This window comes from Hemicordylus capensis, chromosome 1 (assembly GCF_027244095.1).
Source record: "Hemicordylus capensis ecotype Gifberg chromosome 1, rHemCap1.1.pri, whole genome shotgun sequence".
NCBI lineage: Eukaryota > Metazoa > Chordata > Lepidosauria > Squamata > Cordylidae > Hemicordylus > Hemicordylus capensis.
Window position 1 is genome coordinate 6,862,317 of NC_069657.1, and position 18,627 is coordinate 6,880,943.

At 45.5% G+C, this 18,627-nt stretch overlaps 1 protein-coding gene across 13 annotated transcripts in view; it reads right to left on the reverse strand.

The window, feature by feature from the left end:
- LOC128341091 (maestro heat-like repeat-containing protein family member 2B) overlaps window positions 1-18,627 on the reverse strand; it is a 104,078-nt gene that overhangs the window by 50,083 nt on the left and 35,368 nt on the right. For all 13 annotated transcript variants that reach the window (XR_008314201.1, XM_053287180.1, XM_053287177.1 and 10 more), the window contains exons 16-24: window positions 16,329-16,464; window positions 13,025-13,071; window positions 11,408-11,515; window positions 7,345-7,464; window positions 5,615-5,740; window positions 4,792-4,944; window positions 3,067-3,093; window positions 1,711-1,833; window positions 1,437-1,516 (exon numbers count right to left, since the gene is read on the reverse strand). Coding sequence is in view for 12 of the 13 variants with exons in the window: in XM_053287180.1 (XP_053143155.1) it covers window positions 1,437-1,516; window positions 1,711-1,833; window positions 3,067-3,093; window positions 4,792-4,944; window positions 5,615-5,740; window positions 7,345-7,464; window positions 11,408-11,515; window positions 13,025-13,071; window positions 16,329-16,464 (920 nt within the window). In the remaining variant the exon portion in view is untranslated. The remainder of the gene's footprint in view (window positions 1-1,436; window positions 1,517-1,710; window positions 1,834-3,066; window positions 3,094-4,791; window positions 4,945-5,614; window positions 5,741-7,344; window positions 7,465-11,407; window positions 11,516-13,024; window positions 13,072-16,328; window positions 16,465-18,627) is intronic.

An 18,627-nucleotide genomic window follows, 5' to 3' on the forward strand; every position in this document is an offset into this window, starting at 1 on the left:
CGCACAAATGGAAAGACAGTCAATGCCTGTCTAAAGAGGATTGGATTCTTAAAGTACTAGAATTGGCAGAAATGGCAAAATTAACATCACTACTAAGAAATAAATTTGAAGAATTTAAAAAAGAATGGGACCCTCTTCTTGTCTATTTAAAAATACATCGCAAAATGGATTTTTGTCAGGCTTTTGAGGGCCAACAACAAATGTTTCAAAAACATCCCATAGTTGTTTTCTATATGAATTACTGGGGAGAGAAGGTTTACTTTTCCCTAAAGGGCTCACAATCTAAAAGAAACATAAGATAGACACCAGCAACAGTCACTGGAAGTCCTGTGCTGGGGGTGAATAGGGTCAGTTTCTCTCCCACTGCTAAATAAAGAGAACCACCACGTTATAAGGTTGCTAAGTTAGCAGGGATTCCATGAGGTGAAATGAAAGTGGTTTTTCATATGATCTATTTTTCTATATCAACTTTGTCAGGAAATGACATGACCCTCCTAAATGCCTGCCTGGAGGCGATATTGGGTTGGAATAGGGATAACAGACTGAAGCTGAATCCAAACAAGACGGAGGTACTCTCTGTAGGGGGTTGGGATCCGAAAGATGGTTTAGAATTGCCTGTTCTGGATGGGGTTATACTCCCCCTAAAAGGTTCGTAGACTGGGAGCACTCCTGGATCCCAAACTCTCCCTGGTCCCTCAGGTTGAGGCTGTGGCCAGGAGTGCTTTTTATCAGCTTTGACTGATACGCCAGATACCTCCATTCTTGAAGAATAATGACCTTAAAATGGCGGCACATATGCTGGTAACCTCTAGGCTTGACTACTGTAATGCACTCTATGTGGCACTGCCTTTGTACGTAGTTCAGAAACTACAATTGGTACAGAATGTGGCAGCCAGACTGGTCTCAGGGTTTACCCGAAGGGACCACATAACACCAATTCTAAAAGAACTGCACTGGCTGCCAATAGGTTTCCGAATGAAATGCAAAGTGCTAGTTATTACCTATAAAGCCCTTAACGGCTTAAGTCCAGAGTATTGAAGAGAGCACCTTCTCTGTCATGAACCCTGCCACCTATTAAGATCACCTGGAGAGGTCAGGTTGCAGTTGCCACAAACTTGTTTGGTGACGACTCGGGATGGAGCCTTTTCTGTGGCTGCCCTGGGGCTTTGAAACACACTCCTTGCTGAAATAAGAACATCTCCTTCTCTGTTTGCTTTTAGGAAGACCCTGAAAACGTACCTCTTTTCCCAGGCCTTCAATTGAGACTCAATTTTTAAAAAAAAAAATTAATGTGTTATTAATGTGTTTTTATCTATTATGATTTTATCTTTTTATGCATTTTAAATGTGTTATGTTTTATGTATTTAATTCTGTACACCGCCTAGAGATAGGCGATATATAAATTCATTGAGTAAGTAAGTCTGGAAACAGCTTACCTCAGGAAAGCAATGGCAGTGATGGCTTTGGAACGAATTGGAGTAGCCAGAGTGTCTAATGGCTCCTCCCTGATGAACTCCTGCAACCAAGAGAGAAAAGGAATGAGACAGACTCTGAGGTCTAATGATGCTTCTTTGCTACCAGTCCATGAAAGCCAGTGTTTTCTATCAGAAAAGAACAAGAAAGGGGACACGCGATCTTGACAGAGCCAGTCAAGGGGAGAAGGAAAAACAAGCTCAGTGGACCTATCTTCATCCTTCCCTCGTGACTCACCAGCAAGATACTGAGGAGTTCCTTTTTGCAAGTAAACAGGAAGTCCTGGCAGTTCCGGGTCCCATGGATGGCACGACAGACGTCCGTCGTGCTCTGAATGAGGGCCAGCTTGAGGTTCAAGTCCTGCATTTCCAAAAGCACAATAAGGGTGAAACTAGAGGCCCTGGGGGCAGGCACGGGGTCCCTACCATGCCCTTGCAGAGATAAAAGGGACATGGGGACTCTTGCAGGAGAGGGCTTGAGGGGCTCCACCCCTCCTACACCTGCTGACTGCCCATCTCCTTCCCTCTACCGGATCTGTTTTCTGGGTTTGCTTCCAGTGTTGGGGGCTGGCTGGGGAAAAGAATCGAAATGGTGGATGGGGGGTGAGTGTAGGCCCCACGGAAAGCAACCCCTCTTTCCTCCACCTGAACAAACACACAGCTCTCTCCAGCCAAGGTTCTCATTGGGGGCAGCTCTTTCATGAGAAGAGGCGAGGCGGAGGCCTCAGGCAGCAGATTACTGAGAGGACAGCAGGGTGGCCAGATGCCCCCTCAGGGTCACCATCAGAGCAGCTCTTTGGGACTGATCTGACCGCTGCAAAGGTTGGAAGGAGCACATTCTCCTCACACTCCTTGCCAAGCTTGCAAGATGGAGTCTAGTGGCAGCCTTACCTGCTCCCTTCCCCTTTGACACTTCCAAAGCTGGCAAAAGTCAGTTCTGGAAAGGGGTGGCTGCCACCCAGGGTGTGGGGCCAGGCAGCAGCTGACACCTCGTCTCAGGCACTGCAAGACCTCGGGCCGCCCCAGGTTTTCTTGCTTGTGTCCTCATTAAGAGACAAGTTGCCTCTTCCCCTCTGGAAGAAGAGAGTTACCCCTTTTAGGGTCACGCCTGTTGGGTGTAAAGAGGGCATCCGATTTCATTGCTATCCCACCTTTCTGCCATGGTGGCCCAGGTGATTGCCCATCCAGACTCTGACCAGACATGAACCTGCTTAGCTTCAGCAAGGTGGCTGCACCCCACCCCAGCCCTCCCTCCCAGCCCATTTCCTTTGCCTTCACTTTTGACATCCTTCTGTCCAAACCACAGATCAGCCCCACAGTGAGAGAGTGGGTGTAAAGACGGCAAATTCGAATACGAAGATGGCGAATATTTATAGACCGCTTTTTCAACAAAAATCCCCAAAGTGGTTTACAGAGATATAAATACATACATACATACATACATACATACAGAAATACACCTTTAACTCTCTGAGAAGCTATTCTCCGTCTCCAGCTTGACCCCAAGATGCCCAAGCGGAGGTAGGAAGCAGTGTGCCAGGCCTCTGAGAGGAGTGCTGGAGAAATGCAAAGACTGAGATCGTTCAAAGCTCACCTTGTTTGCAATGCTGACACCCAAGACCTGGGGAAAAAAAATGCAAACCCCAGTCAATTTGGGGAGGAGCTGTAGCACTTCCTTGGCATGTACAAGCTGAATCTCTGGAGTCTACTGACCTAAGGAAGGAGAGAGCTGCTGCCAGTCAGTGTAGCACATACTGAGCTGGATCAGGAGCTCCCTGCCTTTGGTACTCAGAAGTTGTTGGACTGCAACTTCAATCATCTTCAGCCACAGTGGCTGAAGGGGAGCCTTTCGCTCAACCCTAGTTAATCCCACACCTTGAATTGTGTGCAGAAGCTGAGCGGCAGCCAGCGGGGGTGGGAGCCTGGAGGCAGGCAGTCCGTCTCTGAGTAGCTTTGCCTGCACCTGAGCCCAAGCTGCTCAGATCAAGGAGCAGCACGTGTTCCAAGTTGGCCCTTATTGGCTCATCATGTCACCTGATCCCATTTGGACTGAGTGCAGCAGCACACCCTCAAGCCATCTGCAAGGCATCTGGGTCCAGCATGTGGAGATCTGCAGTATCACACACACACTATCTAGTCCAAGATCCTGTTTCAAATAGTGGCCCATCAGATGCTTCTCAGAAGCCCACAGGCAAGAGGTATGTGCATGCCCTCTCTCCTGCCCTTGCTCCCTTGCAACTGGTTTTGAGAGGTATTATGCCTCTGAAGCTGGAGCTGGCCCACAGCCACCAGACTAGTAGCCATTGATAGACCTGTCCTACATGAATGTATCCAAACCCCTCTTAACGCAATCCAGGCTGTTGGCTTTCACCACATCTTGTGGCAGATAATTCCATAGGTTAATTATGCATTGTGCAAAAACGTACTTCCTTTTGTCAGTCTTAAATTTCTTGGCAATGTATTTTTGCCACAAAAGAGGGCTTCAGAATTCTTCACCAGCAGACACTTTAGGACTTTCCTTAAACTCAGACCACACAAAGTGCCTGGTAGTTAAGACTAAAGTTTACAATTGGTGGGGGGAGGGTACTTAGTTTTGAGTCCCCAGGTGTTGTTAGACTACAACTCCCATTATTTCCAGCCAGCGTTGCTTTTGGTTTTTGTGACTGGGGATGATGGGAGTTGTAGTCCAACAACATCTGGACTACAGATGGGAGAAGAACTGATCTTGTGGTAGCAAGCATGTATTGTCCCCTTTGCTAAGCAGGGTCCACCCTGGTTGCCTATGAATGGGAGACTAGAATTGTGAGCACTGTAAGGTATTTCTCTTAGGGGATGGGGCCGCTCCGGGAAGAGTATCTGCATGCAGAAGGTTCCATGTTCCATCCCTGGCATCTCCAGGTCGGGCTGAGAGAGACTCCTGCCTGCCACCTTGGAGAAGCTGTTGCCAGTCTGTGTAGACCAGGCCTGCTCAACTTAGGCCCCACAGCTGTTTTTGGACTACAACTCCCATAATTCTTTGCCACAGCAGCCAATAGCCAGGGATTATGGGAATTGTTGGCCAACATCTGCAGGAGGGCCGAAGTTGAGCAGGCCTGGTGTAGACAATACTGAGCTAGATGGACCAATGGTCTGACTTGGTATATGGCAGCTTCCTGTGTTCCTATGTTCCTAGCTGAGGACCCAAGCTTGAGAATCCTTGCTTATGAACTCATTCCTGGATAAGAGTAACGAAATTGCAGGAGGAATGTGAATGATCTGTATCTAAATGCCAGGGTCAACACCCCCAGGAAAGCACACTCATCCTTTGAAAAGCGCTTGCCTGGCAGCTCCTCCGGTAATGAAAGAGGACTCTCTTCATGATGTCAGTCTCCACCCTGGAGAAGAGGAGCTCCTTCGGGGCATGGAGAGCCACCTGGCCGTAGGTGAGCATCAGCGTTTGATGGGTGTGGCCTCTTCTGCCTTGGGAGTAGTCCTGAGAAACAGAAAGGCTTATTACAGGAGGTCTCAAAGCCAGGTTCCTAGTTGTTGGACTACAACTCCCATCATCCCCAGCCACAATGGCCAAAGGCAAACTTTTTTTTTTTTTTTTTTTTACAAAAGGGCAAATTACTTAGTCTCACGGAAGTGCCTGCTGGCAGTGCACAGGGGTACCTTTTACCTGCTCTCTATTTTTAAATTACTACTTAAGGTCGTAGCTATATCAGCAGTAGCTGTAGTATTGCCAGTAAATTTTGTGGTCTGCCTTGGAAGTTGGCTTTTGTGGGCTGCCATGGTTTTCAACCTAGAATGCACTGGGAGTCAAGCGACATCATGGCACTGCCCTGGTTCACAGAATCGTTTGAGTCCAGGAGGCTGTTCTCACGTGCAGGCAAAACCGGGATAACGAAGCCAAGCCCGGTTTTGCCTGGGCGTGAGAACTGCCAGGATCATACCCAATCCCAGTGCTGCCGTGGCAGCAAACCCACTGCCAGCTCCGGATCAGCCCTGCTCTGGATGTTGAGGAGTTGTTACATTCCTGTTTTATAAACCGGATTGCTTTTGCTTGGGGAGGAGTTACAGACCCGACAGATATCTCCAAAAGAAGCGAGGCCTGACACGTGCCGGTTGCATGCAAGGTGGAATCGGAGACTCCGGTTCTTTACCTTATAGCGATTGATAATGTCGGACATCTTGATCTTCATGTGTATCCCACCTCCAAATTCTTGCAGCGTAGCCAGTGTGAGGTCCAAATGGCCCATGGCAGAGAAGGAAAGGATCTGTATGACTTTCTGCAAGGTGGGAAAAGTGCATTGGCCTTGAAGACTGGACAGACCTCAGTACAAACTGATTGATTGATTGATTGATTAAATGCTGTCAAGTCAGTGTCGACTCTTAGTGACCACATCGATAGATTCTCTATCTTGTCGACCCATGTGGTTTTCTTGGTAAAATACAGGAGTGGTTTACCCTTGCCTTCTCCCCCGCAGTATGGAATGATGCCTTTGTTGTTGTCACTGAAATGATAGTCCGCCTCCAGCACCTTCCTGTATCACTGCTACCCAATATAGGTGCCTGCTTCCTTTAGCTGGGCAGCTGGGATGACGTTCGCACCTTGGGTGACCCTACTGGGAGTATACCTCCTGGCGTACTTTCCCCATCCTTCCCAGGAACACCCACCACCCCCACCACAATGAGGCAGCATAGCAAAAACAGAGAAAATACTCCAACTTTTCTCCTCGGGAGGGAGGAACTCTGAAATTCCTCTTTGAAGTTCACCTTCTCCTTGCAGAAACCTTGACATTCTCTTTTGAATTTCACTTTGGAACTATTTCAGTTCCAACCCTAGTACAAACTCCAGAGACAGAAACAGCCAACTTTTCAGATTCCAGATTCTTGCCCAATCACAACTGAAGACATCATCCCTAGTCACACAGGCATTCAGAATGTGTAGACAGAGGGAGAAATCTCTGCTTTCCGAGGTTCATGCATCCATCTGAATTCCTGAACAGGATCAGCACGTCTAGCTATCTGTGAGGAGGAATCTTTGCATGCGGTCAGGGACCATATTCAGAGAGAGGTCATTCACACAATCAAAAACTGGGTCGGACAATAGGGTTGTGCACAGAACCAGCTCGTCTGGTCTGGTCCGGTTCGAGATCGAACTGGACCCAAACCAGACTGGACCACCCCGGTTCGGTCTGGGGGTGGGGTTCATGAACATTTTTTTAAATTTACCCCCTCTGGGTGGGGGGGCTCTCTAAGGCGGCAGTGGGGGGCTCCGCAGAGGTTCCCCCTCCCCTGCCAGCCTTCCTGCCTTCAATAACGGTGCCATTTAGCTGTTCTTCCCTGGCCACGCAGAGGCCCATTGCACAGGCATGGTGGCCTCCAAAATGGCCACTGTGCCGGTGGGGGAAAGGCATGAATGAGCTGAAGGACAGCCAAACGGGGCCATTTTTGAAGGCTGTCCGACCCAGCTTTCGGCTGTGTGACTGACCTCACAGTCTTCCCAGTTGCCTGGACACAGGTGTCTGCATTTGCAGATGGGGCTCCTTCGAGGCATTCAGATGAACTGCATTTAGCATGAGAGGAGGATGTGTGTGGAGCTTCTTCCTTGATCTGATTGGACATTCCATGCATTCCATGGCCATTTGGAAGGAACGAGGGCTTTTCAGTGGGCATTCCCTGTCATTCATTTTAGTACATTCCCTATAACACTTGTATACTTGCATGACAAAGGTCCCAGATTCCCTCCCTGGCAGCATCTCCAGATAGGGCTGAGAAGACTCCCGCCTGCAGCTTTGTAGAAGCCAGTCTGTGTCGACAATACTGAGCTAGATGGACCAGTGGTCTGACTCAGTAGAAGACAGCTTCCTGTGCTTCCAAATCCACACACCTCTCTCTCTGAGGCATCCATATAATTGGTGTTTTCTACAAAGTGCTGCATCCGACTCTGCACAAAGGTCAAATCCTCACAACTTGTCAGAGAAGTGCCCAAAGATTTATACAGGAAACTCTGGAAAGAAGAGAAGAAGAAAATGATGGCAGGATGTTGACGTTGCTGCCCTCAGTAGATGTGTCTGCCCTGGAAGTACGGGCCAACCAACAATCCTCCTCACTCCAAAAACAGTTTCCCAGGCAGTTCCAGAGGCATTCCCACCAGTTTGTGAGTGCAGTTATTTCTGGATGTGATCCTTTGCAATAGAGATCACATTCTGCTCATATCAACAAGCACAGCCTTATTTCATCAGCACTAGGAGAGCTGGCAATGACACTAGGAATCCCCAAGAGAAGCAGTGTCCAGGTGTCATGATCCTGGACCCTAGAACCCTCAGGTAGGCAATGAGATGGAAAGGGAAAGAGACAGAAGAGGAGGCATCCATGACTCAGGCACAGGGCGACCCTGTCCCACCAGAACCCTCCGTAATAGGCAAATCAGTACCCCCACCAAGACCTAAAGAGACAATCCTGCCATCACCCTCAGATTTGGAAGAGTCCTCTGATGCCCTATGGGTCATAGTGGAGGCCACCCAGTGTCATCAGAGCAAGAGCTTGCAAAAGCAGGCAAGGTCCCTTTAAGAAACAAGCTTCCTCGTGGAAGTGTACGGTATCTCGGCTATATAAACCAGCAGTCTGCTGAGAGTTCTGAAGGAACATTGATATATTATATAAATGTTATTATATATAGTTTATATAAGAACAACAACAAATATTTATATACCGCTTTTCAACAAAAGGTTCCAAAGCCATTCACTTTGAGAAATAACAAATAAATAAGATGGATCCGTGTCCCCAAAGGCCTCGCAGTCTAAAAAGAAACTTAAGATAGACACCAGCAACAGTCACTGGAGGTGCTGTGCTGGGGGTGGAGAGGGCCAGTTACTCTCCCCCTGCTAAATAAAGAGAATCACCACGGTAAAAAGGTGATAAAAGGTGCCTCTTTGCCCAGCTAGCAGGGGCAACTCCAGAATTAGGTGTTCTTCTGAGAGTAGATTCTCTGGTAGGAAATGAGAGAATCCACTCTTGGAACACCTCAGACACTGAAAACAACAAAACTCAGTACCCCTTGGGCTTGTTCTAGGGATGGTTGGCACCCTATGTGCACTATACTACCTCCCACTCTGGGCCACTCTGGTGTCCCCCAAGTGGAGTTACGGGGCTGCTGAAATTCCCCATTATTTCATATGGGGGGAAAGCTTAAAGATGTACAAACTTCAGAAAAAAATTAAAAATCACCCCTTTCACCAATTTATTTGAAATCTTGGTGGTAACAGGCACCCACTGGGGTGCCTAACCCACCTAACCCACTCTTCTGCCCCCGCAACCCCTTTTTTGCCCTGAATCGATTTGGATTCAGATTCGGAAAATTTGGGTACAAATAGAATCTGGGGTGATTCGGGGGGGGGAGATTCAGACTCAAAACAAATCAGGGGTGATTCAATTCAGGTACAAATTGAATAGAAAAAATCCATTAGTGCACATCTCTAATAATTAGCTCCACGTGCAGGCAACATGTGCGGGAGACAACGTTGTTGTTTTTTAGTCTTGCCTGTTAGCAAAAAGGGGGAGCAGATTTTTGCATTTGCCCAGTACCCAGCTATAAAGGGACCTTGGACTACAGCACTCAATCCAAGGGTCTAGTTCTAGGCAAGTCTTAGAGTGCTTGGTGATAGCAGGAACCTACCAGAACATCTGGGTTTCCCCAGAATCTTTTTCTTAACTTTTGGGTCTTGAAAGTTACAGATTTTTAAAACAGCCAGTCTGCATCTCAGAGCACAGGACAGGGATGACTCAGCACTAAAGTCTTTGACTGGTTTAGATCAGCCAGGGAGATTATTCAGGAACCTGGCCTGAATCAGGAAAGGAATTTTCCATTACCCACAATTCGCTAGAGTCATTCACACAAACACATGTACAAGTGTACAGATATCTGTACATGTGTACAGCATAATGTCTGAATCAGGCTCATGGCTCAGCATGGAGCAGGATACCAGGGAAACAGAGCTTGAGCCATCCCAGAGCTGGGGGAATGTAGTGGAAGCTGAGCTGTAGATAAAGAGCTTCCCTGGTGTGAATCGTGCCTCTGTTATAAACTCACTAGATAGCCACTAAGCAAGCCTCAGGCTGTTCTCTGCAAAATGGAGATAACCTCACTAACCTTGCAGCTTGTTGTAAGTATTACATCAAGACGATACATGGGAAGAGCTTTGCACGCTCAAAGGCACACTCAATACAGCTAACAAGTATTTCCCCAGAAGATTCTGCTTTCACTCTTATAAACAGAAATAGTTGGAGATATATCAGGGAGGCTCCACACCCTCCTCTGTGTGAAGTGCAGTTGGTTGGTGTGGGGCACGGGTGTCCCTTAAAGATGCTTCTGCTAGTTCTGTTCATTGGGGTTTTTTAAAAATTAGATTTCAGTCAGAAATTCTTTTAATAAGAATATTTGGCTCAATTTCAGGGCTACTGGAGGAATTCGGGGGTGGGGAAGGGCGAAAAGAGGTGTACGTGGTGGGAAATCTAGAGCTAGGGGCAGGACATTCTTGATTTTGGGGAATGGTGATGGATTATCCTTGTAGTGACCAACCTCCCCTCCCTCTAAAGAGCTAACAAGGAGTGAACCCTTGTCTTAACTGACACGCTGGTGAACTCCAGGGCAGCCAATCCATACACCCAGTGAGTGGGACCTCGAGAGCGGTTGCTGGGAATTGTGGGAACAAGAAGGGCAATCTTTGTTGGAGAGATGCACGTGTAGAAAAGTTTAGTGAGGGGCAATGGAGTTTGCTCCCTTGTGGTCAAAGCCAGCATGGAGGTTTCTCTCAAGGAATAACTCTGTAGATCCTTAAAAGAAAGGATTGCAGGATGCTTGATTCTCCTCAGGAATTGGGTGAGTTCAAGGAAGAGGGAATTCAACATAGGGAAAAGTTTGTTTAGTCAGACTTTGCATTAGAAACTTATATTTCTTTGGTGTGTGTGCTTTTGCATATTCCGGATACTGTTCTATTATTGTTTACCTGTAACGTAATTGAAATAAGAAACACTAGCCTATGCCCATCCTACCTAGGGCATTGCAAAATACTCTATAAACATTTAAGTGTGCATTGAGACAACCTATTTTTGTAACTTGCTAAGTATTTTTTAACTGTATTTAAAAGCTGAGAAAACCTCAGATGGAAGCAGTCTGTAATAATTGAATAAAATTGGGTTGTTTTATTTTAGTTCTTTTCTTTTTATAAGCCTCTCTGAGTTGGTTTTTAATGCAGGGAAAAAGCGGGAGAGGCGAAGGGGGATTTTTCTTTTGTGTGATCACATCCCCAAACGGTCAGAAGCTATCAGTTTTCTCACCACATGCAGGCTTGCATGTGGAAGATTTTTGTGTTTGCCCAAGAGCAAAATAAAGAGAGTTTTCTCTGGAATTCCAACCCAATCCCAGGGAGGTTCAAGCTCTGTCAATAAGAGGAGTGGTGGCGGCAGCATTTTAAACCTATCGGGAATATAGAATAGTTTTAGGAGAAGCCTAGCCAGGCCGCTCAAGCAAGGATGATTCAGCATGTCTTTCCCTCACGTGAGCTTGCTCTGAGACAAAGGCTGTAATCTGCTACAGCCCTTTATTCCCTTTTCAACTTTTTTTTGGTTGCACATCTGTAAGTAGCAGCAGCCAATGACATTTTTCCTCCCAGCTGATTGCAGCTTTGGGAGGCTATTTCCACTGGCCCTGTAGCCCAAGGAGAAAGGGTTCAAGGCCCCTTCCCTGTGCACCGCAGTCTCAGTCCTGCTGGCTCCCTACCCCACACCCAATATGTGGTTGCTATTTTAGAAAACATGGAAGCAGGAAGGATGCCGTTGGTGTCACATCTGCATTGACAATAAGATGTGATGCAATCCAGAGACAAAGAAGAGACCTCAAGCCATTTGTACATTGTGAAAAAATGAATCTGGGCCTTGGGAGAGAAACAGACCTTTTCAGCTGACTGGTCAGAGTAGCTGGCCATCTGATTCTCCAGTTCTTGGCTCAGATTCTTGGTCCAGCTGCTGTCATCAATAGTTTCCAGGGATCTTCTCAGGAACTAGGGGCAAAAGTTGGAACAATACGAATAAAAAAGGAATACGACAAATACTTATATTCCATTGCTTTGCCTAGGTGGGCCTTCTGGAAGTGCTCTGTCAAAGTCAAAGGTTATGTTTGCCTACTCATGTTCAGGAGAAGTGAGCAGGGATTTGAAAAATGGCTAGATCACGGTTGAAAAACACAAGTCATTTTAGCACCAATGTTGTCAGGTGCAAGAAATTGCTTCAAAAGCTCTTGAGACTCTTCACATCTACAGTTCACCCATCACAGACTCCCATCTGATGTTTCCAGCATTATGAAGAGACAGGTCTGAAGATCAGTGATGGACTAAACCAAGGATTCTCAGTGTTGGGTCCCCAGATGTTATTGGGCCAACTCCCATAATCCCCAACCAAAGGCCACTGTGACTGGGGATTATGGGAACTGAAGTCCAATAATGTCTGGGGACCCAACGTTGAGAATCCTTGGACTAAACATTCCCTGGATCTGATCAGGGGCTAATGGGCTACTGTCTAGAGCAGGGGTGCTTGATCTTTTTGCATCTACAGACTCACCCCTCACCGATCCTCAAGTTCCCCCACCCCATTTATAATATTTTTTCATAAGGCTCCAGTAAAAACTATGAGGGGAGGGGGAAATATACATATTCAGGTTACTTAATTCCACTCTGGTGCCCCTTATCAATGATTGAAGGTAAAATTAAAATTCAAGGGGGGAAAAGAGATGCATCCTATTTAATTATAAATGATAGCTGACAGACTAAGTTATTCAATAGTACTACTCATGAGTTATGCTAACGAACCACTTAATTTCAGTAGGATGATTCAAGAATAACCTAGACTGGATGTCAACTGAGGTTTTTTGGGAGTCGCCTTTAACTATGTATTTATTATTCCATTGGTCACCAAGACCTGCCCCATGGACCTCAGATTAAGAACCCCAGGTCTATACAGCAATAACAGGTCAACTACCTGGAGGTCACTCCAGGGGGAAACTGCTCCTGAGGAGAGTGACACATACTGAGTCAGACCACTGGTCTATCTAGCTCAGTATTGTCTTCACAGAGTGGCAGCGGCTTCCTAGCCCATAGACCAGGACTTCTCCAACCTGGGCCCCCAGAGGTTGTTAGACTACAACTCCCATCATCCCCAGCCACAATGGCTGAAGCCTGGGAATAATGAAAGTTGCAACCCAAAAACCTCTGGAGACTGAAGTTGGAGAATTCCTGGTGTCGACTGGGGATGTGTTCCCTTAGGTTGCAACTGGCCATCGTGAATTATTTTCAGTCTTAGCCTTCCGAAAGCAATCTAAAGGTGCCAAAACGAAGAACCAGAGTTCCTGTGCAAATCCGTCAGATTTAAGGGAGATCGGCCAGTGTTGCAGGGGGCAAGAGGAGCCTCAGTGAACGGCTGTCACAGAGCATCAGCCTGCTACCAAGGCCTGTGCTGGCTTCTGGCCAGGCTGCCAGAAGTGCTTCAGTCTGGCCCAGATGAAAACTGTCTCCGACCTGCAGCAGCTTCTGCTCCCATTCCTGGTTGCTTGTCTCAGGGTTGCCTGCAAGGAGAAGACAAACAATTGTGCTACTTGAGTCAGGTGTGTGCCCTCCACAAGGCAAGAAGGACAGTCCATTAAAGCCCTTCATTTTATCGGCTGCAATCTGCTGCAAAACATGAGACCATTTCCTAGAGGCATATCTTGGGAAAATAGCGCCTAGGGCAAACACTGAAATTGCACTGAAATTGCACCCCCTGTCCAAACACACGACACCCATCTTTCAGATAACTTTACCATAATATCAGCTGAAAAAGCTTATTAATCTTTTAATATTTCAAAAGCTATTTAGCAGTGGACGTAGCCAGACCAAGAAATGCTGGGAAACTACAAATTTCAGTATGCCGGGGCTCATGAAATACCCAAATACTATGTGGAGGTGTACTTGGAAAACTAAACAACTAAAACTAAACTTGGAAAATTAAACAGAAGTGCCTGTCTAATTTTCTACTATGCATTGTAGCATCACTATTACATAAGTTTTAAAAATAGAGAATTTGACTTTTCCCAGATACTCTGAAAAGAATTAAAGGATATGTAGAGTCAACTGTGTCACTGCTTGGAATATATTCTAGTCTTTCAGAAAGACAGTTAAAATGAGAGAAAGAGAGCAAGAAACTCCCAGTGGGCCTTAATATTAAGGATTTCACACTGATTCAATGACAAACTCACCATTAATAGCCATATTATTAAGACATCACATTTAACTCACTTGTCACAAGAAGCAAAGTAAGAGCAAATGAATACAATCCTAGCTCATAAGCATCAGCTCAGTATTCACAAACTCTGATTCTCTGTACAAAGTGCCAAACTGAATATGTGTACAGTGACTTATATTATATTAATTTTTTTTAGCTATGTTTGTAAGGGTTTGAATTTATGTTTTGAATTATTATTATAGCAAGGGTAAATTTTATAGTTGATGATTCATGAAGAGATGTGTGCGGGAAGTCCACCTTTTTGTGTGTGTTTGCAATGAATGATAATATTACTACTGTTAAAATTAATAAAAATTGAATTTGAAAAAAAATTATATTAATTTTTTTAAAAAATTACCTGTAGCCCCTTCGGGGGGCTTCCTAAAGGCTGTGGGGTTGGGGTCTGCTAAGGTTCCCCCTCCCCCCACTGGCCTCTTAATTCACTGCAAGATCAGCATGGTGGCCATTTTGGAGACTGCCACACATGCTCAAATGGCCTCGGCAAGGCCTAGGGCCTCGCAGGGACCATTTGAGCATGTGTGGTAGCCTATATATATATATAAGCCACTGAAAACAAAATGGCCACCGTGGATGCTCAAATGGCCTCTGTGAGGCCTGGCATGGCCTAGCAGGGATGGGGAACCTTGGCACTCCTGCAGATGTTGGCCTACAATTCCCATAATCCCTAGCTATTGGCCTCTGTGGCTGGGGATTATGGGAGTTGTAGTCCAAAAACAGCTGGAGTGCCAAGGTTCCCCATCCCTGGTAGGGCCTCACAGAGGCCATTTTAGCATGCGTGGTGGCCATTTTGTTTTCGGTGGCCTTTAAAAAAACACTTTCATTTTCAAAAATGGCGCCCTCCTTCAAGTGGCGGCCTAGGCACGTGCCCTGCCTGCCCCACTCTAAATACGCCCCTGCCGTTTCCTCCAGTTTACTCACATGCCCTGCCTCATTCTGAGGCCTTCTGGGCTTGCTTCTTAAATAGGCAGTAAGGATGTGTGTAAAACTGACTTTATTTTATTTATTTAACAAATGTATATACCACCCAAAACTTACGTCTCTGGGCATTTTACAATAAAACCAGTACAAATTAAAACACAATTAAAACATTAAAACAATTTAACACAATGTTAAAAAACTATTAAAAACTATAAATCTAATTAAAAGCCTGGGTGATCAAATATATCTTAACTGCCTTTTAAAAAGTTATCAGAGATGGGGAGGCACTTATTTCAACAGGGAGCAGGTTCAAAACAAAACAGTGGTCAACCCAGTTGTTTCACCGGAACAAACCTTGAAATGTTTCTAGTGCTCTGGCCAAAGGGAGCGATGGGGAAACTCAAAACACCCCATGGTTCCCCTTGGGTACCAAAGTGGGTTGGGTGGTAGGGCTTGAAGGGTGCCTTCCTGCAACTAGGCCAAAATATGTGTACCTGAAATAAGTGTATTCCCGCCCCCCGCCTCTTCCTCTGCTATCTCCCTTCTGTCTTTTTCTGCACTGAAAGCCCCCTGGGGCAGGGACTTCATGTCTTACGTTACTTGGACTAAAGCAGCAGCATGTATATAGATGTTGCTATACTGTATGCATAAATGCATGATAATAATCTTCTGCTTGCAGAGGAGATGTGTTGCATCCAGGCATAGTGAATTAGTGGTATCCTGTCCCCTTAAGCAGTACCAACCCTCCAGATGCCCCCTTCCCTCTTTTCCCTTAGAACAGAAGAAAAAACTTGCTACAGGCCTTTTCCCGGAAGCTGTTCATTAACCCTGTTAAACAAATTGTGTGTGGAGACTGAATTCAATATTCAAGGTTCAACAGACAAGACACCAACCACGTTCGCCTTTGCTCCTCTGAGTAGGGCTACCAGCCCTCTAGACCTGGCCTGGAATCTCCAGATGACTACTGAAAGCAATCCTAGAGAGGTTAATGGCTCAGAAATTGTGAAAAATATCGGGGGGGAAAGTATGGGGGGAAATATCTCCAGGCACAACTGCAATCACAGTTGGCAACTGTAGCTCTGAGCGTCAACAGGTGGGTACTAGGTGGCATTGTATTTATTTTTCCATTTATCTCCCACTCTTCCTCCAAGGAGTACATGGTTATGTTTACAATCACAACAACCCTGTGAGGTAGGTTAGGTGGAGAGAGAAGTGACTGGCCCAAAGTCACCCAGCCGAGTAGGGATTTGAACTCGGGTCTTCCCAGTCCTTGTGCACCTCTCCCCTTGTGGAGAGGAGAGCTGGTCTTGTGGTAGCAAGCATGACTTGTCCCCATAGCTAAGCAGGGTCTGCCCTGGTTGCATCTGAATGGGAGACTTGTTGTGTGAGCACTGCAAGATATTCCCCTCAGGAGATGAAGCCGCTCTGGGAAGAGCAGAAGGTTTCAAGTTCCCTCCCTGGCTTCTCCAAGATAGGGCGGAGAGAGATTTCTGCCTGCAACCTTGGAGAAGCCGCTGCCAGTCTGGGAAGACAATACTGAGCTAGATAGACCAATGGTCTGACTCAGTATATGGCAGTTTCCTATGTTCCACCAATAGCCCTGCTTTTCTATATTTTCCTTACCTCGGAAGAGGGATTCCCAAAGAAAGGGAATTTGTTTCCCCCACAGGATCTTGACTGCTGCATGGATGCTGCCACGAACCGCATGTAAGAGCTGCAAGGCCCAGTTTCCTCTCGGGTTCGGTTTTGAGGCCAAGACCTTTAGGTGGGGGAGAAGAAGTACAAAGGAGAGAGAGATCGTCCCACCTGGGCCAAAACACCAGCCAGCCTTCCATCAGGGACTGCTAGCATATCTCACTCAGTGGTGGTGCTCCTACCCCTGGACTTCAGGGCCAAGGTCCGGTGCCTCTACACCCCCGGGGCCTCCAGATCTGTCCTGGGTGGTGTGGCCATCACAGCCAGGTGTAATTATGACCTGTGCCAGGTGCTTTAGAGGCAGAGGGGGGCGTGGGGAAAGAAATAGGTGGGATGGGAATATGTTAGGTTGCGTGTTGGAATGTTTCTGCTACTGCATATTTGCATAAATATTTGCATATTTGCCACCGGCTCGTCTGGTGGCTACTCAGGGATGGGCCTTCTCCGTTGCTGCCCCGAGGCTTTGGAATGCGCTCCCTGCTGAAATAAGAGCCTCCCCATCTCTGACATCCTTTAAAAAGTCCTTAAAGACGCATTTCTTCACCCAGCCTTTTAACTGATATTCTTTTGATTGTTTTGAATGTTGTTTTTAGAATATTGTTTTAAAATTTTTAAATTGTGTTTTACATTTCTTGCTTTTAAATTTTTGTTTTGTTTTGCTTTTGTTTTTAATTAATGTTTTACTTTTTAATCTTGTTGTAAACCGCCCAGAGACCTAAGTTTTGGGCGGTGTAAAAATATGATAAATAAATAAACAAATAAATAAATAGACCTCTTTTATATTCTTACATTCTTGTAAGCCCAGTTGCTGCTTGTGCCCTCAAGAATGCATGTGTTAAAAATACTGCATGTGTCATGGTGTGTGTGAGTGTAGGGGGATGATGCTTAACTTTCACCAGCGGGTGGGGGCTCTGGCATTGTGGGGGCCTCCTCAGGCCTTAGGTCCAGGCTTTGAAATCACCTAGGTGCACCCCTGTCACTCAGGATGAATCCTTCCCACTTGCATCGATTGCAGCTGGAATCTGCTAACGTTTCCTAGTAGAGGAGCTGGTACATTGTATGGGGGATAGTGTGTAATGACGATCCTCCAAACATTTCATTTTGGTCGTGTGGTTTTATTCATTTGTTTCAGTTATTCATTTGTCAAAATGCAACATTAGTTGATGAATCAATTGGATTAATTTATTAGAAACCAAAGGCAGCCCTATTAGTGATTGACTAAAAAGGTATCCTTCATGACACCGACTCGACAGCACAACTTTACCTTTAATGATGATGTAACCATCAGCTTTATATATAATGACTCTTCTATGATGAAGAATCATAGAATGACTCTGTATATAATGACTCTTCTACACTGGAGCCTGCATCTGCATATTTATTTATTTATTTATTTATTTTATTTAGTCATTCATTCATTCATACATACATAATATTTCTATACCGCCCAAAACTTGTGTCTCTGGGTGGCTTACAATTCTATTATTTATTTATTTATTTATTCATCACACTTGTATACCACCCCGAACCCACATCTCTGGGCAGTTCACAATGATATAAAACAGTTAAAAACACATATAAAACACATAAAAACAAATAAAACCAATAATTTAGAAATCAGTCACAAAATTAAAACCTATAAATTATCCAGAAGCTGAAAAAGCCCAAGTAAAAAGATGCGTTTTAAAATATTTTTAAGAGATTGTCAGAGATGGGGAGGATTGTGTCTCTATGAGGAGCGCATTCCATAGTCCTGGGGCAGCAACCGAGAAGGCCCTTCTCCGTGTGGCCTCGAGTTGAACTGGCGGCAACTGGAGATGGACCTCCAGAGACAACCGTAATGGATGGTGGGGCTCATAATGAAGGAGACGTTCTCTCAAATACTCAGGGCCCAAGCCGTTTAGGGCTTTATAATTTATATAAAAATTTATAAAAGTTATAAGTACATCTGCTTTTATAAGTGTGTATGTACCGTACATACTGTCGAACCATATCTATCTATCCGTATCCATATCTATCTATCCGGCTAGCTATGGTTCAACAGTGTATTTGCAGAATAATGACTCTTGCAGAAGAGTCATTATTCTTTATGTAGGTATTTAATCAACATAAAGGCATTAATCAACATAAAGGTATTAATTAACATTAATGATTTATGTAATTCTTTAATCAACAAAGATTTCTTTAACTGGATTAAATCACTATAAATTTTATATTAGCTCTTTTT